This window comes from Rousettus aegyptiacus, unplaced genomic scaffold, assembly GCF_014176215.1.
Source record: "Rousettus aegyptiacus isolate mRouAeg1 unplaced genomic scaffold, mRouAeg1.p scaffold_m13_p_6, whole genome shotgun sequence".
In the NCBI taxonomy this organism is placed as follows: Eukaryota; Metazoa; Chordata; class Mammalia; order Chiroptera; family Pteropodidae; genus Rousettus; species Rousettus aegyptiacus.
The window spans coordinates 101,448,629-101,476,558 of NW_023416309.1; the positions used below are offsets into that span (position 1 = coordinate 101,448,629).

The following is a 27,930-nucleotide window of genomic DNA, read 5'->3' on the forward strand; positions in this document are numbered from 1 at the left end:
TGGGAGAATAGAACATATTTTATTGAACAGCTGTTAGCTTGATTTATAACTTTAGTTTGTCGATGTATGAGGCCTCCATTTGTACTTTTGCCCCAGCTCCACTGGCATTAAGGGTGGGCTTTGGTCAGCCTCACCTGCCAGACTGTAAACTCCACCAGGGAGGCAACGTGCAGCACCCCTGCCCCAGAGGCTGGCACAGAAGAGCAGATAATAAATATAGGCTGTGAGAAACAAATGAGAGAATCCAAGTAAAATGCTTGGCATGGTGCAAATGTCAATAAATATTAGCTATTATTGCTTGTTGAATAAATGAATGGGTGGATGGAGCAGGGGGCTGAGACCCATAAACTGAGGTGGTTTGTGTATGAGGGAAGAGGGGCTGCTGACTCCAGGGCCCATACTTCCTTTACTGAGGTTATGCTTTCCTTCCCCCCACTCTACAGGCCTCTCCCAGCTCTATGTGGCAAAGTAGGTACCAGGTAGGCATACTTGACAGCCAGAGAGCTGAGAGGGGCTAGGCACTCCTGCCAGTGCTATTTGCCCTCCTCGCCAGAGAAAAACAGCTGGGCAGGTTCCCTCCTTGCCTTCAGGGACCTCCCCAAGCCCTGACAGAACCCGCTCAGCTTAGTTTCTTTTGGTTTAGCCATAAGCTCATTCTATGGCCGGTGGCGGGGAGGGTAGCCGAAAGACTCCATTTCACTCTCTCAGGAGGCTGTGCCCTGGTGTGAGAGGAGCCTGAGGTGGGTAGTCAGATCACCCACCGCTCCCTGCACATGTCACTTTGCCTCTTCAAGCCCTAGTTTTCTCATCTGTAAAATAGGATTGTGCACAGAAATGGTGCATGTCAGGTGGTAGGTGCAGGGTACACATTTAGTGAATAGGAAGAACCCTTGCACAGAACACAAACGGGTCAGGTGGGGCAGAGGCCCCGAAGGCCAAACGAGAAAGCGGAGGAACATGGTCCACAGCCAGCCAGTGAGAGGGCGGGCCAGGAGTTTCAGCCCTGAGGCCTGAGGGAAGGCATGTTCAGCTGCCCATGCTGGAGGCCTGAGTCAGTCCTATTTCCGCAGCAGGAAAGTTGTGGGTTGCTGCTTCATGAACCGCACAGTGCCAGGGGCCCCAGAGGGTCTCCGTGAAGTCCTCAACCAGGTGCGGGCCTGAGGAAGCCAGGAAGCCCCTTACCCAAATTCCTCTTCCTAGCAAGGGGCATGGGCCGTCCCAGAAAACCACCTCACCCACCCCTACATTCTCGCACAGGCACAGTAGGTGGCGCTGTAATAAAGAACAGAACCCAATTAACCTCAAAACAGGACAGAGGAGGGGGCGCGGAAAAAAAATCACATTTTGTGAACTGCCCACCAGGGGTCACCATACCCTCAGAACAGAGGGGTGGTGCAGCGTTCGCAGCGGCCTGGAGACAGGTGGGAGGCCGAGAGTCTCAGAAATAGAGTCCAGTTGTGTGGCCTCCAGCTTCTATGGCATCCTAGGACCACCGTGGCCCCCCAGTCCGGAGTCCCCAGCGCCAGCAGTGGGGGTCAGTGCGGCAGGAAGATGTCTGAGCACTGCTGCAGGATGTGCTCCACCACCTGGTTCTGGAACACCATGGTCATGGACATGCTGGTTTCCTCTGTCTCCGGCCGCAGCAGCGTGGGCCCGAACACTATGGCCACACTCTGCACCGACATGCGGTTCTCTTCGCCGCGCTCGATCACCCTGCAGCGGGGTTGGGGTGGGATGGAATCAGGGCACAGGGCTTGAGGAGGCTGGGGGGATCCCGCCAGGGTCCGCCTCCCCATTCCCGCAGCGTGCCCGCTCACCGGCACAGGTGCTGGAAGAGCAGCCGCAGGGTGTCGTGGTTGGGGGCGGGTAGTGAACGCACCAGGTCCCGCACACAGCGGCTGCGCTGGGCGTGGTCCTGCAGCTCTGGGGTCAGAGGGAGAAAGAGGGTCGGCTAGGCGAGGGCAACCGAGGGGGTCCTGGACAAGGCGATGCCCGAGACAGGCCAGCCGCACCCCTACCCCATCTGCCCCGTCTCGCCAGGCACTTACTGATGGCCGCGATAAACTGGCGGAAGTGCGAGAAGGGGAAGAGGGGCTCTGGCAGCTCTCGAAAGAAGAGCTTCAGGGCGCCAGTGATAACGTGGACGTCTTCCCAGCGCCCGTCATTCAGGTCGAGACGCTCATCTGAGGCAAGCGGGGGTGGGGGAGGGAACGAGAGGAAAAAAAGGTGAGCACCCCTTCGTGCCTTCAGGCCCTGGGGCAGGGACTGGGGACAGGCCTCACCGTGGTCCACCTTATAGCGCAGCTTCTGGATGGTGGCCAGGTTTCCACTGATGCGGTACAGCCCGTCGATGTCTAGCCCTGGAGAGAGACAGAGGCGCTGACTCTGGGTTTAATGGGATGGGGCTAAAGCCCCCTGTATGATCCCTACTTAGGAGCTCCCGGTCTTTCCCTCCACCCCCCACCCCCGCCCCCTGTGCCCTCGCGGGGCGTCTCCATCACAGGGTCCTGGAAGGAGGCAGTCAGGCGCCGGGAGTGCCCGCCTGGCCCGCCGTGGACGTACCGCGGGCCTCCACGGCGCGGATGCACTGCTGCACAAAGCGCGGCACCGGGCTCCTCTCGCGCTCACACAGCTGGGCCAGCGCGCAGCCGAACACCTGGTCTGGGGGAGAGGCCCATCAGCGCCGCGCACCTCAGAGCCCACAGGCGCCGCGCTCGCCCGGTCCCTCCAGTACCTCTGATGTAGCCCTTCTCCCGCAGCGACTGCAGCGTGGGCCGCCTCAGCAGGAACTTGCGGAGCTTGTGCCGGACCTTGCTCAAGTCTCTCTCCTGGCTCCCAGAGTTCGGCGCGGGCGCAGCTACCGTAGGCAATGCGGGCCGAGTCAGTCAGTGCGCCGGGATGGCCCAGTAGGCCCCAGCCCAATCGTCACCATCCCCCAAAAGATGCCGTCCATCCCCTGCCCCACCGCTGTCCCCACACACACACCTGCTCCGGGCCGCGCCTCATCCTCCCGCCAGCTTCCCAGGCGCTCACTGGACCCAAAGTCCACGCTGCTGCTCTCGCTTTCCTCCTCTGGGGGCAGGTCTGCAGACTAGAATCACACAGCCTGAGAGAGACAGCCTGGGGCCAGCTGGGGATCCTTCTGGGGTTAGGGTGAAGGACCCCCAGTGCCCTCCCAGCAGGCCTGGAGATACTCCCAACCCCATCCCGGCAGATTTCACTCTTCCCTTAACCAGGTTAACACCTCTCACCTCCACCAGGGACCCTCAGAACATTCACCTCCCTTAGCTGCATAGAGCCCCTCAGGTGTTGGAGACAGTCATCTTGTTCTGCCCTACCCACCTCCCGGTTCCTGGCCCCCTTTTCCTATATTTTTCCTCAGCAACTCTGTACACACTCCGCTAGGTCAGATTCCTCCCTATGTGGTTCCCAGTTCTGAGCTTGCAATTCCAGCTGAGGCTATTTCTTAGATACTTTCTTTTCCTCCCACCTCCCTTGAAATGGGACATTCCTGTAGGATGTGCCTCCACCTCTACCTAGAGAGTCCTGTGGGGCCATCCTCAGAGGCTGGATTCACACACTTAAGAAAAGCTGTTTCTTCAACAGCTCTTTTGCCATCCAGCCATAAGGGGTGGGGGGGCTGTGTCCGCAGGGAGGGGCACTACCCACTGGTGCCATGGAGCTCCCAGTGCCTAAGTAGAGGGCCCCACCCATAGTAGGCACAGCTCCCCTGCATAATGGCCAGCCATCTCCTCCCCCACGAGCCCTGGAGGTCCCAGGCTCTGCCTACCATCTCCTGGATGCCCTGGGCAATGGCCTTGTGCCAGGTGCTGATGATGGCCTCCGAATCGTGCTGGATCAGGTACTCTGAGCCATCTCGGCTCCGCAGCTGGAGGGACACAAATCACTCAGTCATCTCTGGTTCCCTGGGTCTATCCCTGTCCCCAGGAACTCAGAGCCTAATGGAACAAGGGTCTCACCCCAGGTCAAAGTATTCTATGTCATTAAAAACAGTAAGTGACAACATCTCTGTTACAGATAAGCAAACTGAGGCTCAGTGACTTTACGCAATGGCCTTGTTGATACAAAACTAGTGCACGATGGAGGAAAGACCTGAGTGAACCAGATCTGCATGGTTCAATTGTCTGTACACTTTTCACGCCCATCCCACCTCCTCATGAACCACAGAACATGGCAGGCCTTGCCCAGAGCACTGGCCAGCAAAAAAGGCACTGAAAGAAACTCCCAGTGCAGGCCCCTTGTCACTAGAATTAACAATGCAGAAAATATTATGAAGAAAGGCTCTAACCGCAGATCATGGCTGATCCCAGAGAAATCAAGCATTCCCTCTCCCCCATATACACACTGTGGACCTAGGAGTGTTGTCTCCCTTTTGCAGCCACAAGTCCTGCCCCTTTCCCACCCTCCGGCCCAGGCAAATGCATCCTCTTAGAGCCCCCTTTATCAAGCAACACAAATTGAACAAAACTCAAGGGGAAAGCTTTCTGACTGCTCAAAGCTCTTTCTGACTAGCAGGTTGGGTGTACCGACCCACCTACTCTTATTCACTCCCAGGAAACATGCACATGGTTTGGAGAGGTCTGTGAGCTGGAGGAAGTACTGCCCTCCAAGTCTGCTGGATGCTTCAACCTGACCACAGGCCATATTCTTCCTTAAAGAGCCCCAGAGATTGGGTTTCCAAAGCCACTATTTTATACTTTTGAGGAACCAGCAGATATCAACAGCCCAGGCTCTTCTGCAAACTGACCACTGTCGAGTGTCCTTATTCCCTAACAAATCTCCAAAGAACGGAGGGAGGCGGTCGGCAACTTGGACAGATCTCTCATCAGCCTCTGGCTCTGAGGACCAAGAGTTCAAGGTTAATGTGAATGTCTGGCTGTGCCAGCTCACAACAACCCTGGCCCCTGGGTCCAATGAGAGCCAGAGTCAGCAGACAACTTCTAGAATCATAGAATCTTTGACCGCCCACCTTTTAAACTTAACTTGAATGCTATTTAAACTGCTTTTAAAAATTAAAAAAAGAAGATACTGCATGTTCCACCCCACCCCCATCCCAACAAAGAATAGCGAACCTTCAGCAGGCAGCTAGCACAGCCCCACTCTAAGCTGACAGAGTTCCACCTCTATTATCCCAGAGAATAGCCTATTGATGCTTCTAAAACAATTATTATTTTTGGAAGTTCTCTCAAAACATAATTGATTCATATTTTGAAAGTTTCATACAGAAGGCAAAGCCGTATAGGTACTTAGCAATATATTTCACAAAACATTTACCCTGCTGAATGGACAGGTGAGCTCTGCTGTCCCAAAACAACTGTTTTTGGAGGACTGTTACTGAAGTTTTCTGTGGCTCTGGGGTGACTAGGAACTGCAGCTGTAAAATTTTGCCAGGCCCAGTTAACCTGGCCATGGTATAGAATTGGGGGTTGTCTCTTGAGAAAAATCCTAGAGTTGCCTGCAGGCCACCCCTGAGTAGAGGGAGGGCTGCCTGCCACCTGCCAGCCAGGAGGTGGCTCCTCAACTTCCATTCAGGACTGCCAGCCTTCCCATCAGCTTGAGGAGCTTCCAGGGGTACCATCTGCCTTCCAGTCCTTGCCAGAAAAGACAACTCAGAAGTGTTAACTCTGAATTCAGTTTCATCAAAAGCCCAGTCATAGAGCTGACACTTTATAGAGCATTAGTCGAAGGATATAGCTCAGAGAAGGAACACACCTAGCAAAATGGATGTCCCTCCTCAATTTGACACCCATGGCAGACATTGCTAGTCGATCACAGCATTCTACTCTGCTAAGCCTGGAGAAGGCTTTGGACCTACGGATTAGAGTAGCTCATGAGATGAAACCAGTTCTGCAACCCTGCTCTGTAGATACCCTCCATCTAGAAATAAATGAAGCTTGGTGAGTCATCAGAAAACTATACCCTCAAGCTCTTCACAGAATTACTTTTTCGGCATGAGATGTGAGGTCATGCTTTTGGCTTTCATCATCTGAAGCAGACCCAAGAGTCCCTTACTAAACTAGGATGAAGCTGCACATTAGAAATTTCTTCAAGGGCTCAGGGTTAGGAAAAAGCTTTGATTTCCCTCAAGGTCTGGGAAGTTTCCCCACCCCTACCCCAATATTAAGAGTCATGTAACCGATCGCCCTTCTCTTCACTTTGGCTACCAGGAATTTTTTTTCAGACACAACGACCTTGGCACCTGTGCTTCATCTGTCCCCTAATCCCTCTCCACTTTGATCCCTTTCTCTAACTTGTTTTGCTTGGCTTTTCAGTGGATTTTACCAACTTATCATATGTTTTGTGAGCTACCTCGAAACTTTTGGGGTAAAAGATGAGGGTAAAAGTAGTTTAAAAACAAGACAACATGAGGACAGTGAAGGATGTGGCCCTGTGAGGGTCCTTGCCTTTGCCCCACCTGGCCTCTCTTTTTCTGCTGGGGAACTGGGGAACTGAGAAATGTGTCCACTGCCCTGGTTTATTCACTGGGGACTCAGTCAAGTAGGAAGCTAAGCTCTGACCAGAGAGAGCAGGGTTCCCAGCCTGTCAGAGTAAGTAGCCAGGGGCGGGGAGTCTCTTGTCTGTCTCAGGCAAGAGCAGCTGGGCTGAGAGCTGCCCTTCTGGGAGTGTCACCTCCCAGAGATCCCTACTTCTCACCACCCTCCAGGTCCAAAGACCGGTGAACTCAGCTCCTGGAGAGGAAACCGCAGAACCTATCATGCCAGAAATACTATGGATGGATTTCTGAGATGGGGGCAACCTTGGCTTTGAGCCCTGAGAATTCTAGCCCCGACTCTCCCCAGGTCTCCCTTCTTGGAGCTTGCCTAGTTTGGGTCCCAAGCCACCAGTAAGGCTCCTCTTCTTCTCCCCACCTCCACAACTCACCTCTAGCACATTCTTCTTGCTGGATTTGTCTTTGGGGGCCCAGGTGAGAGAGGCCCCCTTCAGTTCCACCGTGTACTCGGGAGTAGAGACCTTGGAAGGCTGCCTCTGTGAGAGATGGAGGAAGGGTGAGGAAGCCCTCAGCTCAGACAGGCCTGCCATAGCGCCCTGGCTCCAATCTACCAGGCTCCCTTGGCTCTAGTGACAGGATGGGGTCACAGCTCTAGAGGAAGGGGGCCCAGGGTTTCCTGGAACCCAGAGACCCCCTCCTTAACCAAAGAGCCTGCGGGTTGGCTGGTCCTTTGCTGCCTGTCCACCCAGGAGAGGAAAAGAGAAAGGTGTGTAGCCCCCATCCCTGCCAGCAAGGCACCCAGTCCCCAGATGCCTGCCCACCAGGCCAGAGCTAGTCATGCCCAGGGTGGCTGCAAGTGCTTGTCCTGGGGTGAATCTGCTGTTGTCACCCCCCGTCAAAGGCCCAGCTCCCTTGACATTTATGTTTCACCTTCTCGGACCTGGCCTTTGCCAAGCTAAAACGACTGCAGGAGTCATGAGCAGATGGGGTGATCCCTGCCCTGGGGGCCTGGGCCTCACCAGGCTGCCTGCAGCTGAGGTCTTGGAGTCCTTGAAGAATGTCAGGACACCGCCCTCCAGCACTGTCCAGGAGGCACTCCATTGCTTCTTCCTGGGCGGGAGTAGGGAAGTGCGGGGTGGCAGGGGTTGGGCTTGGCCCTGAGCTGAGGCCCCCACTCCCACCCCCCAGGAGCAGAGCACAGAGTTTAATACAGCGTGGGGCACCCAGCTGTGAGGGTGGGCTCCCTTCATCTCTCTAGTAACCTCTGTGCCCTCAGCATCCTCCTGTTAATCCCCCTGGATGAACAGGAGCCTGGCATAGGGAGTGTTCAGTTAACATCATCATTGGGGCCCACTCTGCCCTGCTCTGGGTGCGCAAGCTCTCACCGGAGCCGCTTTCCCTTGTCCACTGTCTTGGTGCGATGGAGCACGCCAGCTTTGTCCAGGGTCTTGATCTTAGAGAGAGAAGGAGAAAGAGGAGACAGTTAAGGGGGTGAACCACGGCGGACAGATACGGGTCTTCCCCTCCACCAGCAACTCCGCATAGGCTGAGGCTGGGTCTCTTCTGAACTCTCTTTGCGGCTGCTGCTGCTGGGGTGCCTGGAGCTGAGGTTTCCTCTCAGCTCCCGACCTCACCCAACTCTGAGCCTGGGATGCCCCAGGTCCAGGTTCATTCAGCCCCGGCTAGTGCTGGGGCCCACGGGGGAAGATATGCCTGACCCGGTGCCAGACCCCAGGACCTCCAGAACACCCCTATTTCTTCTGTGGGGTCCTGCCAGGGCCTATATGCCCCTTTCCCTTACTTTCTCTTCAGCGGGGCTGGCCTGGGCTGGAGTCTCACTGTCCTGGCTGGATTTGCGGATGCTTCGAGGGGCAGGAACTGGGACCTGGTGAGAAAGACACTGTCATATATAATCCCTTCCTTTCCCCCCAGGACTCTCCCTTCCCCAGTTGGTTACCTGGGGCAGCTCCCACCGAACAGAGGTGTCGTCTGGGTTGTAGAAGTAGGGCTTCCCATGTTGGTCCTCCAGCTTTACCCACTGTGGAGAAAGGGAAGGTCAGGTCCCAGCTCGCCTCATGGGAGGGGAGGAAAATGTTCCTCTAATCAACATAGCCCCAAGGAGTTTGGAGGGTCAAGTTCAGCAGACAGTGTCTTGGGCTGGCACAGAACCCATGCAGGAGCTACAGTTTAGGGTTAAGGGGCGCTACTAGTGAGAAAGGAAAGGTTGGGCACGTGTCCCCAAGGCTGTCTGGGCCTCTTTACTGGCTGCCCTTACCTGCTCTTGGGTAAAGTGGTTGGTGTAGAGCGTCTGCCCGTCAGGGTCCACATGGCAAGACCAACCGGGGGGCGTGGCCAAGGGAGAGGCGGGCCCCGGCTCACTGTAGGAGCCGGCAGGAGAATAGTCCTCCTCAGGGTAACTGGTTAGCGAGTCGGGATAGTCCGTCTCGGGGGTAGGAGGCTGCAGGGAGCAGAAGACAGAGTCAGAGGTTCTCAAAGCCAATACTGACCCTGGCCCTGCCCTTTCGGATCAGGCTAGCGCCCTCACCCGCAGTCCGCGGGATGGAGGGAGTAGACCCCGAGAGGCCCTCAAAGCCAGCCCGCCCCCCTAGACCAGACCAGGCCCCGCCCCTCACTCACCCTTTGGTCCCTGAGGCTGCCAGGGCTCAGGCCCGGCTGCATCTCGAGCTCGTCTTCGTCCTCGGACTCGTCCTCCCAGACCTTGTCGCCCGTCAACGGGTTGTAGAAGAACACCCTGCGACTCTCCTCATCCCAGTACTGGTCCCACTCGTTCTTGGGGCTCTCGCAGCTGCCCACTGAGGTCCGGGAGGTGGCGGGGCTGGCAGCACCCTCGGCAGCTTCAAAGGGTGACTCCCAGGTCGTCACGCCCGTGTCTGGGTTGTAGTAGTAGGGCCGCCCGGTGCCCGCGTCCGTGTGCGTCTCCCACACCGAGTCAGAGCGGGGGACTGAGGTGGCACCCGGTGAAGTGGCCGGGGACTGCCTCTCTATGTTGGCGTACACGGGCTCCGGGGGGTCGTCCGCCTGTGAGAGGAGTGAGAGGAGAAAGGAGACTGGTCAGCTCCGGGGTCCCGACCAGGCCTCTTGCCACCTGGGCAAACTAAGTCACTCCCTGCCTCAGTTCCGCCGGCTGCTGCCAAATGTCTACCTGGCCCCGAAATTGTAGTGAAAGGAGAATGAGGAAAAGTTCTTGAAAGTGATTTGTAAAGTATAAAATACCCCAGATGCACAGGACAATTACATGCATTATTTATTAGTAATAAAATATGGATACACAGAGTTCTCCCAGCTGTGTACTCACCGGGCAGTCAAAGGTTGGGGAAGAACCAGCAACTGCTTGGGACCCATCCTTTCTCCGCCCCCATTTATGTCACATGGGAGCAGGACCCAGCTGCATTCTACATCCCCCACCTAGAGCCCCCACCCCTCCTTCCTTCCTGGCCACGGAAATCTCCCGGACTGGAATCGGTCCTGCCTTTGGATTTGGGGCTGGAACTTCCTGGATGTGGGGTTTTCAGGCCTCAGAATCAGCTCCAGACAAAGGAAAGACAAACGAGATCTAGATGGGAGGGAGGAAGGAGAGGTAAAGAAAAGAGAGTCCCCTTTCCTTCTCCAAAGGAAAGTGAGGTGGGCTGGAGGGTTTGGTCTTACCAAGTATAAGCCTGGTCACGCTTAACACCCTCGGAGCTCCCTGCTGCCTGCAGGGCAAAGTCTAAGCCTCTAACAGCCTCAGAGGCAGCCCATTACCAGTCAGTCTTCCACCTTATTTTCTGCCACTCCTTACCCCTTGCCTCGAACTTTGAACTCCAGTAGCTCTTGGAGGCGTCCAGCCTCTCTGCTATATCTCCTACAGGCCTCAGCTCATTCGCAGCCTTCCCAGGCCCGTCCCGCCCCATTCTCACCTGGCTGACTCCTAGTCCTTCTTTAGGACTCAGCTCAGGTGTCGGGTTCAAGATCTTTCCCAAGATTTCTCCTGTGTGTCCACCACAGCCTATCGCCCTTAGCCCTCCAGCGGGATAATTAACCACACTATCAAACCTCAGGCAGCAGAATAGGACAAGGAGATCGTGTTTTCTAAGACTACATAATGCTATGAGAGGAAAGCAAATTTCGAGATGGTAGCATAATTCCAATTTTGTTTTTTAGAAACCCTCCAAAGTGCTAACAGAGGTCATCTCAGTGGTGTAATTATGGGGATTGGATTAGTTTAGTTTTTTTCCTTTAAACTTTTTTTTTCTGAAGCTCAACATTTTGTACAATAAACTTTTTTTTTTTTTTTAATCACAGAAGTTGCTGTTGCTGTAACACCTTCAGTAAGCTGTAAATTCCTCAAGAGGGGAAGCATTACTGCTCAAGGAGGCCTCTCCCTGAGCCTTAGGCAGGTACCTATAAAAACATTCATTTGTCCAACAAAGATTCTCCTGCTTGGCACCAGGCACTGTTCTAGGCACTGGGAGTATAGCAGTGAAGAGATGGACACGGGTCCCTGAACACGGGTCCCTCTGGCAGCCCGAACATGTGTGAGATGGTGGGGGAGGCTGGAAGGGGAGAAGCAGGGGGAAGGGTGAAATGCACAGCATGTCGGTGATGACTGCTGCTAACAGGAAGACAAAAATGCTGTTGGAGAAGGGGGTGTGGCAGTTTTATACAGGGCGGCAGGCGCCAGGCATGTGGGGGAAGGACGAGCTGAACACACCAGTCCAGCAGTTTCTCACTCCTGCCTCTCACCCCACCAGCTCCTGTGGGGCTGCGATGGACCTTCCACCCCACTTCTCCATTCTCTCCACCCACTACGGTCCTCCCGTGGCATACTGTCTTCTGACCACACCAGTCTGTGGACCCTCCCCCAAACACAAAGGCATCTTCCTACCTCCGTGCCTTCGATCCAGCTGTGCCTTCAGCCTGGAACTCCCTGCTCTCATTCCTGCCACTCCAAATCCTGCTCCTCTGTTAGCGCCCAGCTCAGAAGCCTCACTTGGGCGAGGCTTTCTCCCTGCAGAGAGAAGTCTAACCTGCTGGCACTCCGCTCTGGTAGGGCTAGATGGCATTCTGCCTTAGTGATCAGTTCATTGTCCGCCAATCTGCCTACCTTCTTTGCCCCCCGAAAGTCAGGAGTTTCTTGAGAACAAGACCTAAGATAATGTAAATAACCCCAGATGCCCACCGCCCCCTCCAGCAAGTGGTCCAATGCTCCAGAGCACACAGCAGATCCACCAAAAGCACTTACTGCTTGAGTACACAAGTCGATTCCTTGCCAGACTTCAGCGACAAGCAAACAAACACATCTGACACTACAGGAAAGACTGGGGTTTGAGCAAGAACTTCCTGAGAATGAGAATTCAAGCGCAGGAACAAGGGACTTCTGGGGAGGACATGATAGAGGTAGTGCAGGAAGGTGGATGACCAGACACACTTCCTATGTACCCCAGCTGGACCCAGTGAGGCAGTGGCCTTGCCCATCCCTGGGACAGCAGGCTGGAAGGGCACATGGATGGTGGACCAGCCAGGAAGGAGCCAGATTCTTTGGAGCGGGGATTTCCACTTGGCCAGGCTGTTGGCCTTGCTCCGAGTCCATGCAGAGTCCCAGGCTGGTCGGGCAGACAGGGATCACCCCCAGTAGGTGCAGAGGAGATCTTGGAGGTAGAAATTTAGACCCCCAGCATGACAGGGCTGTCACAAGGAAGAAAAGATGTAGATTCACAGTCTGGGGCTCCAGACTGTAGATCAGAGGCAGAAGCCAAATGAGGGGAGGGCAGTGCCCCTTTGAAGGATGCACGTTCTCAGGATTAGGGCTGCCCCAGAAGGTAGCGAGGGGCCTTCACTGGAGGCAAGGAGGCAGAGTGCCACCCCCCGTGAGGGATGTGGCAGTCCTGTGAGGGAGTTGGGGCTGCCCTGAGGCCCCTTCAAACTCTAGAATTCTCCACAGAGCCCCACAGTGCTAAGACAAAGCACTTTCCTCTTCTGGCAGAGCCTCAGCTAGGATCAGGCCAGATGGGGCCAGTCCCTCCATGCTCTCTGGTTTTCGAGGGGGAGCTCGCCAGGTTAAAGCAGGCCTGCCACCCCCACCCCAACTCCTGGGGGCCCAGACAAGACCCAGACGTAGCCCACTGACAGGATCCTGACTAGGACACCAAGGGGCCCAGACCCCGTCATGACAGAGACAATGAGCGGGAAAGAGGAAGTATCCTTCCACCTCAGGCCAAAGGACAGAGCCAAGAAGGGCCCAGCTCTTACCACACACAGCTTCCCAGCCCCTAGTGCTTCTCTCGTCTTCAATTCTCTCCCACGAGCAGGTGGCAGGCCTACTTCTCTTCCTCCAAGCTGCTCACCACCTCTCGGGACTCTTTACAGCCCTCCCCCACCCTCCACCCCCCACCAAAAAGCAAGGCCTTGGGGAAGGGAAAAGGGAGGAAGGGAGGATTCCCACGCTCCATGAGACTCTCTGCTCCAGACCCCAGTATCCCAGCTCCTGAGAGGGCCAGGAAATGGAGGCCCCTGGCAGCCCCTTTGACCTTGTAGGCACCTCTGCTATCCCTTTAAGAGCCCTCGATGCAAGGGTCCCCTACCTGTCCCTGCGGCAGCCGACTCTTCCTCCTGGTCAGCTTGGCAATCATGTCCACCATCCTGTCCCCTCTGAGCTGCTGGGACAGAGCCCTGGGAAGGCTTTGTGGGTGGAGCCAAGGGGCACAACCCCAGGGCTGGCACAGGGCAGCAGGGAAACAAGAAGTTGCCTTGAGATGGCGGGAGGCTGAGCCTCCAGCCCATTTCCTGTCAGGGCTGCGGAAGTGCAGCCTGAGACAGAGGCCGCCTGAGATAGGGTGTGGGGGTGCCTCGGATTTGGGCATTTTTATGTGTTCAGGGACACCACTAGCTGCCCCACTCGGTGCTCTGATTATCGATAAGTTCTGAATCCCAAGCCCAGACACAGCCACCAAGCAGGCTCCAGAGAGGATGGCACTGGAGCCATGGGTGGGGGAGGGGTTGGCTGCACCGACAGGGACAAGCAAGGGGGTAGCTGGGTGCTGGAGCCTGAGCTGTTGCAGACAGGACAATGAGTGGCTGTCAATTCCCTCAAGGCCCAGGGATGGTATGGTGGGAAAGAGGAAGCTCGCCTAGGGGGGAGGGGTATCTCAAAGAGGAAGGGGCCTGGGCAGACGTGGTATCAGAAAGAACTGGTGTCTGGATTCCTCCAGCCGCATGGAGGACATGCGGGATTCTGACCACACCACCATCTACCCACCTGACCTCAGCCTTGGTCACCAAGAGGGATGCACTCATCCTCACTGCACGCCCACATGCATAAACAAGTATGCCTGTGCCCTCCCCCATTCTCCAAGGACCCAGAGAAGGTGGCCAGGAACTAGCTCCGCTACCCCATCCTACGAGCCTCCTCCTGGCCTCTCTTCCCTTAACCCTCTCATGCAGGTGGGTATTCAGACCCTGCCATGCACAGCAGGTGAGAAGCTGCGGCCCCTCCCCCAACCCCTTGGACACGATCTCCTCTTCACTAATCCCCTCAGGGGTGCTTCCTCCCTAGTCCAGAGGCAGCACCCTGCCCACCCACCCTCCAGCTTGAAGGCCGTTCCACAGAAGCTACCCAGCTCCCATCTCAGGCTCTGACCCTCACTGGCCCGCCCTGGATCCCAGACCCCTCATCCCTCATTCTTTTACTTCAGTAATCTTCCTGCCCCCAGACTGGCTCTCCTTTCTCCCCATCCACGTCCCCCTGGCCTCTCTTTTCCTGTTCCCACTATGGGCTCAGGACAGGGACACCTAAGTAAACTAGGCATGATATGGATTTGGGGTGTGGGACACTTGGAGAGATCACATCGAGAGAAAGTCTGGGGTCTATGCCTTACTCTCAAAAGCCCCCCTACTGTCCCCTGTGCCCTGATTCAGAAGCCCAGAACCCCAGAGGCAGACTAATCCCCCAGATTACTTGTCACACACATGACACACCACACTGCCATGTCCTGAGGGCTAGGACACACATATGACAGGTCGACAAGGTTGATGGAGCCAGGCCCAGGATATGGGATATGCAAAGCAGCCAGAAACTATGAGCCACCAGGGAGGGTCTGGGGCAGGGGAAGGGAGAGAGGAGGGCAGGTATGGGAACCCAAGACCTCAGCTCTGCCCTGCAGGAAGAATTGAAGAGCAAAGTATCCATGTGGTAGGACCAGGAGTGACAGTTCCAGGGGCTGGGACCACAGAAAAGGCGACCAGGACCCCACCTGCTATTCTCCTGGAAGAGGCCTGTCCTGCATGCCTGGGGTCTCCCATTGGGCTCTGGCTCCACACTACTGGGACCAAGTAAAACCCACACAGTTCTGACCTGCCCTTGGTCACTGAGGTTGACTCCTCAGGCCTCCTCTCTGGGCTTCCCCTCCCCCAGCAAGAGGAGGCGGTAACCACAGTGGCTCCCCAGTGGGGTCCTCCTCCCTCATCCACACCCTCAAGTCTTGAGAGGCACATGGTGGGGGAGGGGGCAGAACAAGCCAGCTGCACATCACCCATCTCTCCAGTCCTCTGTCTTTATTCCTTTTCTCCCAGGCTCTCCAGTGTTGTGGTAACCTAAGCAGGTGCAACCAGAAACTCCTATCAGCTCTCTGGGGCCGGAGGCAAAAAAAAAAAAAAAAGCCTGCAAACCCACCATTGCAGACTAGGGCCTGGCTCAGAGGTCTGGGGAGGGGATGGGACCTTCTTCGCTGACCCTGAGCCGGTTCTGCGCCATCTGGAGTGGGAGGAGGGAGAGTGGGAATGAATTGTGATCTTTGCCTCTGGGAGCTTAGCCACATGCACAGAACTGTGCTGGCGTCTGTCCCTCCCCCGAGCACACCTCTAGGACAGAGTCCAGGTCTCATCCCGCATCCATCCCAGCCCAGCGTAATGTGTCCACTTATGCGTAGTGGCAGGCTGAGGGTCACCTGCAGGGTCCTCAAGCCTCAGAATACTAGGGAAGGCATGCCCGGCCCCACCCTCGGGGAGTCCGAAGTCACGGGTCAAGGCTGGGGCCTGGGCAGTACATGTCGTGTCAAGGCCAGGTGTCTCAGTGTGATCTCACCTCATGCACGTAGCATGAGATTCTAAATACAATGACCCGGGGGAAGGCTCTTCTCTTGGGTTTGGGGTAGAAGCCTCATTTGATTAAAAGGAAAAAAAAAAAAAATGGAGCAGGAGTCCAGAGACCTGGCTTCTTGTGTAAACTCTGCCTCGGCTTCGCTCTGGACGACCCGTTGAATCTCTGAGCCTCCGTTTCTTTATCCATATGACGGGTTCTCACTCCCTCCCCCCTCACAGGGCAGGTTTCTGTGAAAGAGCTGAGCAGGGCCCCGCGTTCTCACACCCACCAGGACACGGGGAAGACAGCAGGCTTCACTTCTGCTTTTCTGGCTTTGGGTTTTGACGGAGCGCCTTTAGCTCTGGACTCTGCCCCAGCCTCCCAGTGACCTCATGAGGCTGCCTGCCTGGCCTGCTCTTCCAGGGTGGGTGGGCCCCAGGGTGGAGCCCCTTCATGGCTCACAGCCCTTGTGCTCTGAAAAAGGCTGGCGGACGCCCGGGAGGTCTCCTGCTGCTGGGCCAGGAGGGCTCAGAAGTGGCCTGTCGAGGAAGCTGCTGGCCAGCAACAGCTACCATTCTGAGGCAGCCTCGGGGGGGGGGGGGTGGGTGGGTGGGTGAGAGAATGTGACAGCAGCGCTCCCCTTCTGCCCACCCCGTCAAACGCATCTGCGCCTGCAACCCCGTTCCCTCTCTCCCCCAGCGAGGGTGCGGGGCCCCTGCATCCCAGCCAACCTCCCGACCTGGGCCTACGGAACCTTATTGCCTCTCTCTTGCTGAGAAGCTGCCTCAGCAGAAATCCCCAACCCCCTCCACCTGACTGCCTTTGTCCGCTTGGCATTTCAACAGACTCGAGGTCTCTCCATCTTGAGAAGAGAAAGTGTGCGTTCTCGGCTTTCCCTTCCTCCTTTTTAGAGCCAACTTCTCGAAGGCATGCGTGCGCCCCACCGTCTCGCCATCTGCTCACTCCGACGGACGGTCGGCCCACTGCTCAGGTCTCCCACAACTTCCTTGAGGGCAAATTCGGTCCTTGTCTGGCCTGACTCCTCTCTGGTACTTAGTCCTTCCGATCCTCTCCCTCCCTGTCTGCCTCACACACGGCCTCTTCATTGGCTTCCTCTTCCTCTAGCTGCTACATCCCAGTTCTTGGGGCCCACACTCCTCTCCCTCTGCCCATCTCCTCGATGCTCCTCACCTTTGTTTCTCACTCTTCTGTCCTGAGAAAGCTCAACTGACTTTATTAGGTTAACAACTCGCAATTGCATCTCCAGGTTCAGAAAGCCAACTGCCCGCCTGGACGTCTTTGGTACCCCGAAAAGCTGCAAGTCCCCAACCGGGTTCATCTTCACGCTCCTCCTTCTCCCCATCTCAGCATCACTTTTGTTGTTCAACAAAGACCTAGGGCCGTCCCTGATCCCTGCTTCCCTTAGATCATCTGCTGTTGAACCCTGGTGACCCAACCTGCCTAAGCCTCTCAGACCTACCAGTCCCCAGGTAACACAGGGGTTAGAGGAACTCAGGAACATTGCCACAAGGAAGCAAACATTCCAATCTAAAATAGACCTACAGAACAACTGGTCTGGTCTCTTTAACAAGTCTCTGTCAGGGCAGAAGGAAAGGGAGGGGCTTGTCAAGAGAGATTTAAGAGACAGCCCAGTGCAATGCACTGCCCTTGACTGGATCCTTGTTCAAAGGAACAGGCGGTGAGAGACTTGTTTTAGGACAGTGGGGGAAATTTGACTATGGCCTGGCTCTGTGACAATATTAAGAAATTAATGTTAATTTCACCAGGTGTAATAATGGTACCGTGGTTATGGTGAAAAACCTTGTTAAGAGATGCATGCTGAAGTTTTTAAAGGTGAAATTGATGACATTTGGAATTTATCGTTTCTTGGGGAAAGAAAGAACAAATATGGCAAATAGTAATTGTTAAATCTAGGTAATAGATATAGATTCATTTTAATATTCTTTTTGCTCTTTTGTTTGAAAAGTTTCATAATAAAAAGTTAGGGAAAAACTCCTCAAATGTTTTTACTATTCTGCATCCTCAGTGTTATTCCTCTGTGAAGTATTCATTATTTCTTATCTGGAGACAGACTGGCCCTTCCAGCTCTCCCTTAACCCTAACCTATCAAAGACAAAGCAATTTCTCTCCCTTTGAGATGCAGGGGCCAGGGATTCTGGGAATATGACAGCTTCAACATATCTTGCTTCTCCTCTTCTCCCAACTGCTACCCTCTGTGGCCCAAGCCAAGCAGGGGCTGGAGCCACGGGGTGGGCAGGACTGGCTTGCACAAGGGAGAGTGCCTAGGACAGAGGCTAGAACCTGGGAACTCCTGAGGGCAGACAGGGCCCGCCTGGTGACCCTCATACCAGACCCTCATATCAGACCCTTTGCCCTTAGATGCTGACAGGGAGCCGAGCAGGTGGGCTAGGTGCTCTCTGCCCTTAAGGCTGGGCGCACAGAGGAGGCAGGGGCAGGCAGAATTCCTGCTGGTGTCTTAGGCGGCAGAGGCCAGCCCAGCCCACAGGCTCACTGACAGAGACCACCACTCATTCTGCGCTCTAGGGTCCCTCATCAAGTGCGTACTCTAACATCTCGATCCCAGCCCCGGTAAACAAATACATATATACTCCGCTCCTGGCGGCCCAGTGGCTGGAGAGAGGGAACAAATAGAACGACCAAACCAGCCACTGCTTTCAGACCACAATGTGGCTGGGCCCAGGACATGCTGAAGATACCATCATAAATCATGGCAAGAAGAGGAACTTGTCAGTAAGAGGCGACGGGACCACTGAGCAACGCTATAGCTCTGTATCTGTAAAACTTCGCAACACGCAAGCCTAGGAAAGCAGAACGGATGAAAAGAAACCAAAATGCTGACTCATTAGACTGAAACTTCCCCCCTGTTAGCTAAATATTTGTAATGGGGTTAAACTTTTTTTTGGGGGGGGCATATAGTAATTTACAGATTCAGACAAGGTGAGGAGTATGCCAGTTGCGTAAAAGAGGAAGGATGATGGCTGGGAGGACCTGGAGGCAGGCTCCTCTGGCACCTCGCCCCCAGGACAGAGGAGGAGGCCTAGACAGAGACCCCTGCCTCACGCACCTGCGTGCCCCACGGCCGGCCGGCATCCACAAGAGCCCGGAGCCTGGCCTGGGCAGAAGGGCCCTGCAGGTCTCACTTCGCCTAGTCAGCAGCTCTGGAAATCTCCCCTCAACACCACAATCCTTCCTCAATTTGGAAACAGCCTCCCGAATTTTAGCAAGAACGCCGATGCCCCTGGGACCTGGCCCTGGCAGCCTCATTTCCTTCAACACCAACCAACATCGATTGTCCCCTTGCTCCCCAATGCTCTGATGTGGAACTCTGACCACCTTTTGATCATCAGCTACCCTGTTTATGGTGATGGACTTTTCCATGTCCAGGACCTAGTACTGCCCAACCGTCTGGGCCAGCATTCGGTACCGACCATCTGGCTCCTCCCACTGCTGGACACAGCTCCAGGAAGGGCGGAGAAAATAGGTCTAGAGTGAGGCCAGCTGCTGGGCTCAGGAAGGAAGTGGGGAGGCAGGTGGGCTTGGCCTGGGCCCAGGGGCTGAAGAGAACCAGAGACTGAGAGGTGAAATGAGGCCCAGGCTTGGGGGAGACCCACCAGGGGACAAAGGGGCCACTACCAGCCTGCAGAGTGAGAGGTTGCACCTTTCTGCAGTGGGTGGGGAGGGCTCTTGGTGGCCGAGAACTTGAGGTGAGGATGGGAGGGGGCTGCAGAGGAACCCGCCTTTTCACAACCTGGTCACAGGCTGGGCAGCTGGGCAGCGGCTAGTGGATCAGCCTGGGGCTGCAGGTGAGTCATGGGGAGGGAAAGGTCAGGCCAAGTGTGAAGAAACCAGTTGGGCCACCCCAGGTTGTTAACGCTGGAGGGTGGGGAGAGCTATTGAAAGGGGGGATACAGACAAGGGGACTCCCTGGACCCTTTGTTTGGCTCCAGCTCTCTGTTCTTACCACTCGATCCCGCCCACTCCTCCTCCGCCCGTCCCACCCCCCCACGCTCTCTCTTACAGGCCACCTGGCTGGCCCTAAAGGAGAATCCAGGTGGGTCTGTCCAAGGCCAGTTCTTCTGTCTCAATCACAGCTGCCTGGGCTGCCCTTGGAGTTTGCCCCAAGGACTGGGTGCCAGGCCTGGGATCCAGAGAGGAAGGCAAGGCACCTTCACTGTGGGTTTTAGAACGGGTGCCAGGTGCCGGGAAAGACTGGTGGGGAGCTGGGGAGGGAGGGAGGAGCGTGGGAGAACTGCCCTGGCATGCCCCCTCACCCCTAGGGTCCCAGCTCCGTTCTGTGGGTCACTCACAGTTCCTGGAAGAGGAGGGAGAACAGAGGGCCCTGGGGCTCCTTCCAGTCCAGGCCGCCTACTCAGGTGAAGTGCCTCCTAGGCTGTTTGCATAAGAAGCTGCAGAGGCCCAGGCTGTAACTCTTTCTTCTCTGTGGCCAATGCCCCAGCAGAAGGGGCGGGCTTCAGTCCAGATGGCCAGCCTGGGCGGGGATGGTGACCGCACCCTGAAATCCCTAAGTCAGGAGGGCCCCTCGCCCAGGGGTGGGTCCCATGGCCACAAGGGAGGAGTCTCAGGCCCCTTCCTTGCCAGAATTCACTGGCTCCTGGAGCACCTTTAGAGGGGGACGGGGTGGAGGGGTCGAGTGCTCCAGCTCACTGCCCCCTCTCCTCCAGCTCTCCCTCTGCAGAAGCAGGTGCCCTCTTCTGCGGCATCTCGTTCCCCTGCTACACCCTCAGCTGCAGATGGTCAGGTGAGGGTTTGGAATTCATGCCTCCTTCCCTGCCACCCATGCCCGCGACAGGGCTGGGCACATACAGGCCACTCAGAAATGTGAACACCTCTTTGCCTTTGGCTTTAGCCGTCCTTGCTGAGGAGAACAGGGTGACCAAACCTGAAGCTCACCAGGCCCAGACTGAGACTGAGCCTGACAGCGAGGGTGGTCTTCAGGGTCAGGAGGCCTGGAACTGACATGAATGCTGCCACCTCCTGGCTGTGTGACCTACCCTACGGCCGCTCACTGGACCTCTCTGAAATATCTGTACTTGGGGCGAATGCAGTTATCTATGCGTGCCTTCTGAGCTGCTGGCGGAATGAGCCTTTGAGTGAGAGCCCACAGAACCATGTTGTATCTTATGATGCTTTTTCTCCCCAGTGTCCAGCTGCGTGACCAGCGTACACCGGATGCTCATTATGTGCTGGTTGAGTGAGTGGTGAATAACAAGGCTGTGAAATGCTGGACACGGTGTTCGGGCTCCTCTCTTCTGGGCGCGCCCTGCCCCTGCTGACTGTCTCGCCCTCCACCCACCCTCTCCCCGCGTCCAGTGGTCCATCGACTGGATGCTGTCTCCTGCCCTCCCTACCGTCATCTCATCCTCGCGTCCGTGCCCCTCCTCCCCCTCTTCTCTGGGCTCCTCCCTCATTCCTTTCTCCTGGGGACCCCATCTCATCAATTACTCCTTACCATCCTCAGCCTCCTCCTTTCCCAGCTCCTGCCCACTTACTTAGGTCTCAGGAGGCTCTTCCACCCTTGGCCTACAGCCACCTCTGGCCACACTGTCTCTCCCTTCCAGGTCAAGCTCCTGAGAGATGTCTGCACTCTCAGCCCGAGTCCTCCCCTTCATTCCTCTGACCATCTGGCTTTAGCAAACCCCCAGAGCTCCTGATAAGGTGGCTACTAACTTCTGGTGGCCGCTTCGGGAGATGTCTGGTGGCTTTTATCTGGCTTCCCCTTCCTTCTGGACACTTCTCCTCAGCTTCTGGGCCAGCACTCTGCTGGTTTTCATCTTGCTCCCTGACTGTTCCTCTCTCTCGGTTTCCTCTCTCTTCCTTTTGTGTGTGGCCCCAATACGGTGGCCCCAGGGCTGTCTCAGGCACCTCTGCTCTCATGTTCACACTCTTTCCGCATCCACTGGCTCCGACATCACAAGCCATAGGCCTTCTCCTGGGTGGCAGACACGGCTATCCAACCGCCTCCTGAACTCAGCAGGGCCAAAGAGGTTCGGCCTTGTTCCTCCGCCCCTCTGCTCCCCATTGTCCCCTCAGTGTGCCAACTGGGAGGTCAGAGCTCATTTTGATTTCCCTTTCACCCACCCCTTCAGCTATCAGCCACCGGATCCCACCAAGTCCCCCTCCCAAATCTCCTGTCATCATCAAATGTCCGGGAGACCACGAAGGTCTGCCATTCTTGAAGCCCCCACCGCAGGGGTCTTTTCTCAACCCCACTCCCTTCTCTGCTGAGAGCCTTCCCACAGCTGCAGGATACAGTCCAAATTCCTGGTGACAGCCCATAAGGCTCTGCCCAGCAGGCAGCACCCACTCCCCACCGGAGACCCATCCCTGAGCCCAGCTGCACAGGGTGGGGGTGCGGCTGCGAGGCCTCAGAGGTGCCACATCTTATACCTACGCCTGTGCCCATGCACCTCTATCACAAACAGCCTGTGCCATCCTGGACCGAGGCATCTATACCCTCCTGCCAGCCTCCTGTCCCAGACGGCGACTCCCCCAGGGCTGAATCTATGGCTTAGTCACCTGTAGATCCGAAGACTCATCTGGCACTTGGCAGGTGTTCAACCAATTCATGCTTAGTGAATGCGGGGAAGGGTAGGACCTGCTTCTTCTGCCTCCTCCAAGAGGAAAACAGGCAGGCTCACCTTTCAGGAAATTCCTTCTCTAAATGCTTCTTTGAACAACTAAGAGCAAAGTGGGATTTCCTTCCCAGGGGAGAACCAACTCCCCACTCCCGAGGTGTGTTGGGGATGGGCTGTCAGGGAGGCCCACAGCGAACACCTGAATAAAGCACAGTACAGGGAGTGTGGTATTATACCTATTATTCAGGGATGAAACAGGACCAGAGATGCTAAGTGACTTGTTGAGGTCACACAGTGCACTAAGGACACAAGTGAGACCAGGCAGAGCCTCTTTGCCAATGCCCAGGTCTCTGGCAGATGCCTCTTCCTTCTTGAGGAGGCACCACCCCCACCATCACCTGTGTCCCCCTCCCCCACACCACCAACTACGGGGAGGGGGGGGCGGGGGGAAGGCGGCACCGCGCAGTGACCATGGCTGCTGGAATGGTTTCTCTTCTCAGGAATTACCCGGGTTTGGAGTCTTCTCCTACTCCTTCTCCCACCCTGGTCCTGGGCTCTGGGGTGGTGTCCCTCGGGCAGACCTGCAGAGCCAGGACTCAGGGAAAAGGGAGCTGCTGCCCCTCAACATACTCTTGCACACGCTCTGGGCCAGGCCCTGTGCGGGACGCGGGGGTGCAGAAGGCAAGGCCAGTCCTCCACCTCGAGGAGCTCACCTTAGAGAAACAGACACTCCCACCATCACCAGGACAGAGAATGTTGAGAGGCCCAGAGCGGGCCGCCGGGAACTGAGGGGCGCCGAGAGAAGGAGCGCAGGCATCCAGGCATCTATCCCAGAGTCCGGCTGGCCAGCAGAGGCTCGTGGCACCAGGATCCCACAGTTTCCGCCCCTCACCCCTCCCTACCCCCCCGCGGACACTCCCTAGGCGCAGTCCCAGGTCCCCGTCCCCACTCGCCGGATGCTGTTCTCCGCGATAGCCACAAGGGGGCGAGCTGCCACCTGCAGAAACTGGCGCGATGGCCGCGCAGAGCCGGAGGAAAGGACATCGGATACCAAGTGGAACTCCAGCTAGTCTTGGTGGACAGCCTACTACGTGCCACGCTCGTCCACGCCTCACCTTGTTGAAAGCTATCAACAACCTTAATCCTTAGGTATTGTCCTGCCTTTACACACGAGAACACTGGGGCTGAGAGAATCAAGTGGCTCATCAGCCGCTGGCCAGCGACCCAGCCGAGTCAAATTCGACTTTCTGTACCCTCAAATCCCGAGCTCTGCATTATAACCAGACCGGCAGAATGAAGACCGAGGAGCTGGCTGACTGGGACCGTGCCTCCTTTCTCTGGACATCCCAGACTCAGTCCTGGCACGTGGCAGGCATCAATGTTTATTGTAACTACATTAAGCACAAGAAAGAAATCAGAGCCTCACAAGCTTCAGTGGTCCAGCCCCCTTCCTCACCCTCTTTGGGTTAAACGACAAACTCAGACCCCGAGAGAGGGAGTGAATTGCCCACCGTAATACCGCTGGCGGCAGATGTCACAGGGGGTCTGAACATTCTCCTCCTCTTCCCTCTGAAAAGTTTCTAAAGTTCAAGACCCCAGAGCTCCTGGCAGAATTCTGAGGATAAGAGTGTTTCTAAAACATGTTCTATTTTCTATTTCTCAAATGTTAATTTGAGGGAAAAAAACAACAACAACAACACTATCACTGGACTTCTTTCTGAAATAAACCCAAGTTTTTTTTTTTTTTTTTTTAAAGAGGGAACTGAAATGTTGGAAGCAGCCAGAAAAGGAAGCAGAACCCTGACTTTCTTAACCATTATCTCGTCCGAGCCCCAAGCTCCAGTGAGAAAGGCGAAGCAGGTGAGAACCAGCTGCAGGCCCACAATCCCCTATTTCACGCCAGATGCGTTTCGGAGTGGTTCGGATTTTAGAAAGGCAATATGACGCAGACACCTGCCATTAGCTGACATAACGCTCCCAGCTAGGCTTGGGGCAGCATTCTGTAATCAAGTTCATTTGCATTTATGCAGCAAAATTTGAATATTCACACTAAATAGGATTAAAAAAAAAAAAAGACGATCAACGTTCTCACATCAGTTCAAGTCAAATATTGCCATAAATTGAATTACGAAAAATCTTTCAGTTCCAGAGAGTTTTGGCACTTCGGAATTGCAGGTGAGATATTGTGAGCCTGTACCCCTCATTTCGTGGTTGAGGAAAGTGGGGCTCGGTGTGAGGGAGCTGATCCAAAACCCGCGGGTATTGCTGCTCCGCATTGAACCCCATGCCAAACCGAGCGGGTCTCCACCGCCCGCCTCCCGGCTACCCATTCCCAGCCGTGTACCTGCCCGGGGCGCTCCTCCCGCGGCGGGCAGCGCACGTCCTCGATGGCCTCGTACACGTTCTCAGAGTCGCAGCGCACCAGGGGCCGCGGACACACCCAGGAGCCCGCCACGCTGCAGGCCTTGAAGCGGCCGGCGCTCCCCAGGAGGCCGGCAGGGGGCGCGGCGGCGGCGCGCGCCAGGTCGTCCAGGGACTGCGTGGGCCTCACCCGCGCAGCAGGCCGCGTGTACAGGCTGGCGGGCAGGCCCGGCGCCAGGCTGCTGTGCTGGGTCGCGGCGCCACGCAGCGCGGGGCCACACAGGGAGCCCGCACGGCCGCGGGGCTCGGCGTACGTGCCGTCGGGGCTCGTGGGCACCCGCGCGCTCACGAAGCGGTAGTCGTAGGCGAGCGGTTCCGGGGCTGCAGGGCCGGGACGAGGCGCGGGCAGCGGCGGGACGGTGACAGGGTCGCCGATCGCCGGCAGCTCGCGCACGTATTGTGCCGGCAGGTAGAAGGGGCGCCCGCCAGGCTCTCGCCGCACATGCCACCAGTGCTCCGTGCTGCGGCGCAGCAGCCGGTAGCGCTCGTTGGGCTGGATGGCGACGCGGCGTCCGTCCTTGCCCGTGTACTCGAAGGGGTGCTCCACCAGCACGTACACGTCCCCCTCGACGTCCGCCGCCATCGCGGCCACGGCCTCTCCCTGTGGACAGCAAGGAGGAGGAGAAAGGAGGTCAGGGCCACGGCGCCGGGAAGCTCACAGCACTAGAGAAGACCTTGATTCCGAGTCCTGAAGTTGCATTCGTCGTGTAAATTTGGGCCTCGGTTTTCCTGTCTCTAAAATGGGAGACTTGGATAAAATAACCTCTTAGGCTCGCGTTCTTATAATAGAGATAGAATTATGACAATGCTTTCATTCTGTGGCGTTGGTTACTAAATTTGAGCCTCACTTCAGTCCCTTGGTGAGGAGATTATGGGTAATACTGGTCCAACTTTACAGCTAGGGTCGCTTTGGCTCAGATGGGCTGATTGCCCGCGATAAAGTCGACTCTACGATTTGCCTAAAAGTTGACTGACTGAGCCTCAGTTTCCCGGTCTGTGAAGTGGAAAGAACAGCCCATTCCCCACCCCGTCCCGTCCTAACACCTGCAGCCCTCAGGAAATCCGCGTCCACGGCGCCTCTTCCCTCCAGGCGTCTGTGCTTCGGGCCTGCGGGGTCAGAGTTGGGGCGCCAGCTCTGGGAGCGGCCCCGCACCGCTCTACCCTGGGAGTGTCCCTTCCCCGCTTAGTCTAAGAGCCTGGGCGTAAGGGCCCGCGACTGCGAGCGCCTGGGAACCGGTTCTCTCGGTTTTTCTTTCCCTCCCCCAGCGACTGCGCCGCAGACCTGAACTTGGAGCCCCGCCCGCCCAGACCGGCCCGCGCCGCCCCTGCGCTCCTGCTCCCATCTCCACCTCCGCACCCCCTGCGGCCTGCCTACATGCCCTGCGATCTCTATGCTGCCACATGCGAGGGGCTCCTAGAGAATGCGCTGTGTCAATGACTACCCATGCGGTGTCTCCGAGGGTCCTCAAAGTTCTACTGGAGTGATCATCACAAACCCCACTCACTCCATGCCCGCTCGGCCTAGTCCTGGTGTGGGAGGGGGTCAGAGCCTAACTAAATCTGCCTGCGTCCCTCCATAAGGGCGTCCATGGCCTCCTCCGGAAATGAGTGGTCCCTCCAAGCCTTCGCACTGACCACACCTCCTGCCCCACAGAGGTGACCAGGGACCAGCAGTTGGGAGCTCAGTTGCTTGCTGAGGCTGAGGGAGCCAAGTAACAGGGTCCTGCCGCAGGGCGCAGGGCACTCCTCTACTTTTTCAAGCTTTCCTCCATGAGGGAGGAAGTGTAAACTGAGTCACTGAGCACACGCGGCCCTGCAGGTGGGGTCGGTGAGCTGCCGGGAGCTAAACCAACAAACGCCACGAGGACACCCCTTCTCCCCACCTCCTGCCCACCCTCTCCACCCGCCCGCGGCTCACTCACCACGGTAGGGCGGGCCGCTGGGAGCCCATGGGCTGGATGGGCGGAGCCGGCGGATGTATGCAGGTTAGTCCCCTGCCATCTCGTTGGGCGGGGCTTCCAAGGGCTAGACTTAGAGAGACCTCGCCGAGCAGGAGCTGGCAAGGGAAGCAAAGAGGGAGAGGGACCTTCAGGAGGGCTGCTCCCAATCACCAAAGCAGTTGTATCTGAGAGGGGCGAGGAGGAGCCTGGAAGAGTCTGGGCGGGTGAGGACGTTGCAAGCGGGACCCGGAGCAAGAGAAGGCATGAGGGAGGGGCAGCCGCAGGGAGGGCTGTGACTGAAGCGGCGCTAGCAGGTCGCAGGTAGAGCCAAGGGAAGGTATTGTCCCGCCTCTGCCCTACCCCCGCCCCCTACGAGGGATCTGCTGTCCTCAAGCCTCTGCGTCCCGGGGATTGCTCGATCTGCGCTGGTTGTCTCGCCCGGGCGTTCCCAACCTGAGCGAGGTCTTTTGCATTCTGAATCACCAACCACAAGCCCTTTCCAGCCGGATTGCAGGCGCTACCGGCTCCGGGCCCACCTCCGCCCTCCCCAGGCCCTGTCCGGGCGCAGCTCAGCCGGGCCTGGAAAAGCTCGGAGAGGGTTCCCACGGCAGAGACGCCCACTAGAACGCAGGAGCTTGGCCCTAGTGGGGAGGATACCCGGGCCTCGTCTCCTTCCTCGACCCTGGAAGAGCGAAGAGAAGCGAAGGAAAGCGGGGAGCAGGCAAGATCCCTGGAACTCCAGGACGAACCCTTCGCCAGGGGGTTCCCTGCGTCCGCTGCCCCGGCGACGCGAGCCACAGCGGCGCCAACGCCTGGGTCGGCGCTGGGGCCCTTCCTGCCCCCAGACGGGGGCCGCCCTTCGCCTCTCCTGTTCTCCCAATGGGTGGGGGTACCCGTCCCGCACGGCCTCACCCAGGGCTCGTGCAGCTCGCGTCCCAGCGCGGTGCGAACGCGAGCAGGCGCCTGGTGCTCCCGAGTGAGGACCCGCCACCTGCGGCACCCCAGCCACTACCCTTAGCTCAGCAGCCCCCTCCCGGTCCGGCGCGGCTTTGGCACCTCAGGGTGTCCACTCGCTAGCCTCGCCTCCACTTGTGCCGGCAGGCGCGCGTGGGCTCGGCGTCCGGCGCTCCCTCCTCCACCGCTCGGCGCCCGCGCTGCCAGGTTTCCTGTTCAACAATATAGCGAGGGAGGCACCAGCCGAGAGCACCCGGCAGAACTTCCTCCCGGGCTGGGGCTGGGCTGCGGCTGCGAGAGACAATCCCCGGTGTCCTGGCTTCCTGTCCCCTCTGGGCCGGGCCAGCGCCCCAGGAGCAGAGACGTCACCCCTCCCCCTGCATCTCCCGGGATCCTGGGCCACACCTGGCTGTCTCCCCAGAGGTGGAG

General features: G+C 57.0%; 1 protein-coding gene across 7 annotated transcripts; it reads right to left on the reverse strand.

The window, feature by feature from the left end:
• ARHGAP27 (Rho GTPase activating protein 27) lies at positions 1-27,833 on the reverse strand. Of its 7 annotated transcripts, none has more exons than XM_016139809.2 (18): positions 27,604-27,833; positions 26,530-26,663; positions 24,531-25,208; positions 9,110-9,511; positions 8,748-8,930; positions 8,430-8,510; positions 8,274-8,357; positions 7,858-7,925; positions 7,492-7,582; positions 6,904-7,008; positions 3,791-3,889; positions 2,986-3,091; positions 2,735-2,860; positions 2,563-2,661; positions 2,283-2,360; positions 2,049-2,183; positions 1,818-1,923; positions 1-1,713 (listed from the first exon to the last, which is right to left on the reverse strand). In XM_016139809.2, exons 3-18 carry the CDS (start codon positions 25,188-25,190, stop codon positions 1,536-1,538), a joined length of 2,601 nt encoding a protein of 866 aa, XP_015995295.2. In that variant the 5' UTR covers positions 25,191-25,208; positions 26,530-26,663; positions 27,604-27,833; the 3' UTR covers positions 1-1,535. The 7 variants fall into 7 exon arrangements, with proteins under 7 accessions (XP_015995295.2, XP_036078371.1, XP_015995296.2 ...); XM_036222478.1 differs by having other exon boundaries at positions 27,560-27,833; XM_016139810.2 differs by having other exon boundaries at positions 2,735-2,857; positions 27,604-27,829.
• Between the last annotated feature and the right edge of the window lie 97 nt (positions 27,834-27,930).

What these genes read in the sequence shown, in the direction of transcription:
- ARHGAP27 (XM_016139809.2), bottom strand. Translation starts at nt 25,190, where the DNA reads ATGGCGGCGGACGTCGAGGGGGACGTGTACGTGCTGGTGGAGCACCCC. An exon ending in ACCACTTTACCCAAGAGCAG is followed by an intron (nt 8,511 to 8,747) that starts GTAAGGGCAGCC and finishes CTTTCTCCACAG; the next exon opens with TGGGTAAAGCTGGAGGACCA. An exon ending in GCGCTATAAGGTGGACCACG is followed by an intron (nt 2,184 to 2,282) that starts GTGAGGCCTGTC and finishes CGCTTGCCTCAG; the next exon opens with ATGAGCGTCTCGACCTGAAT.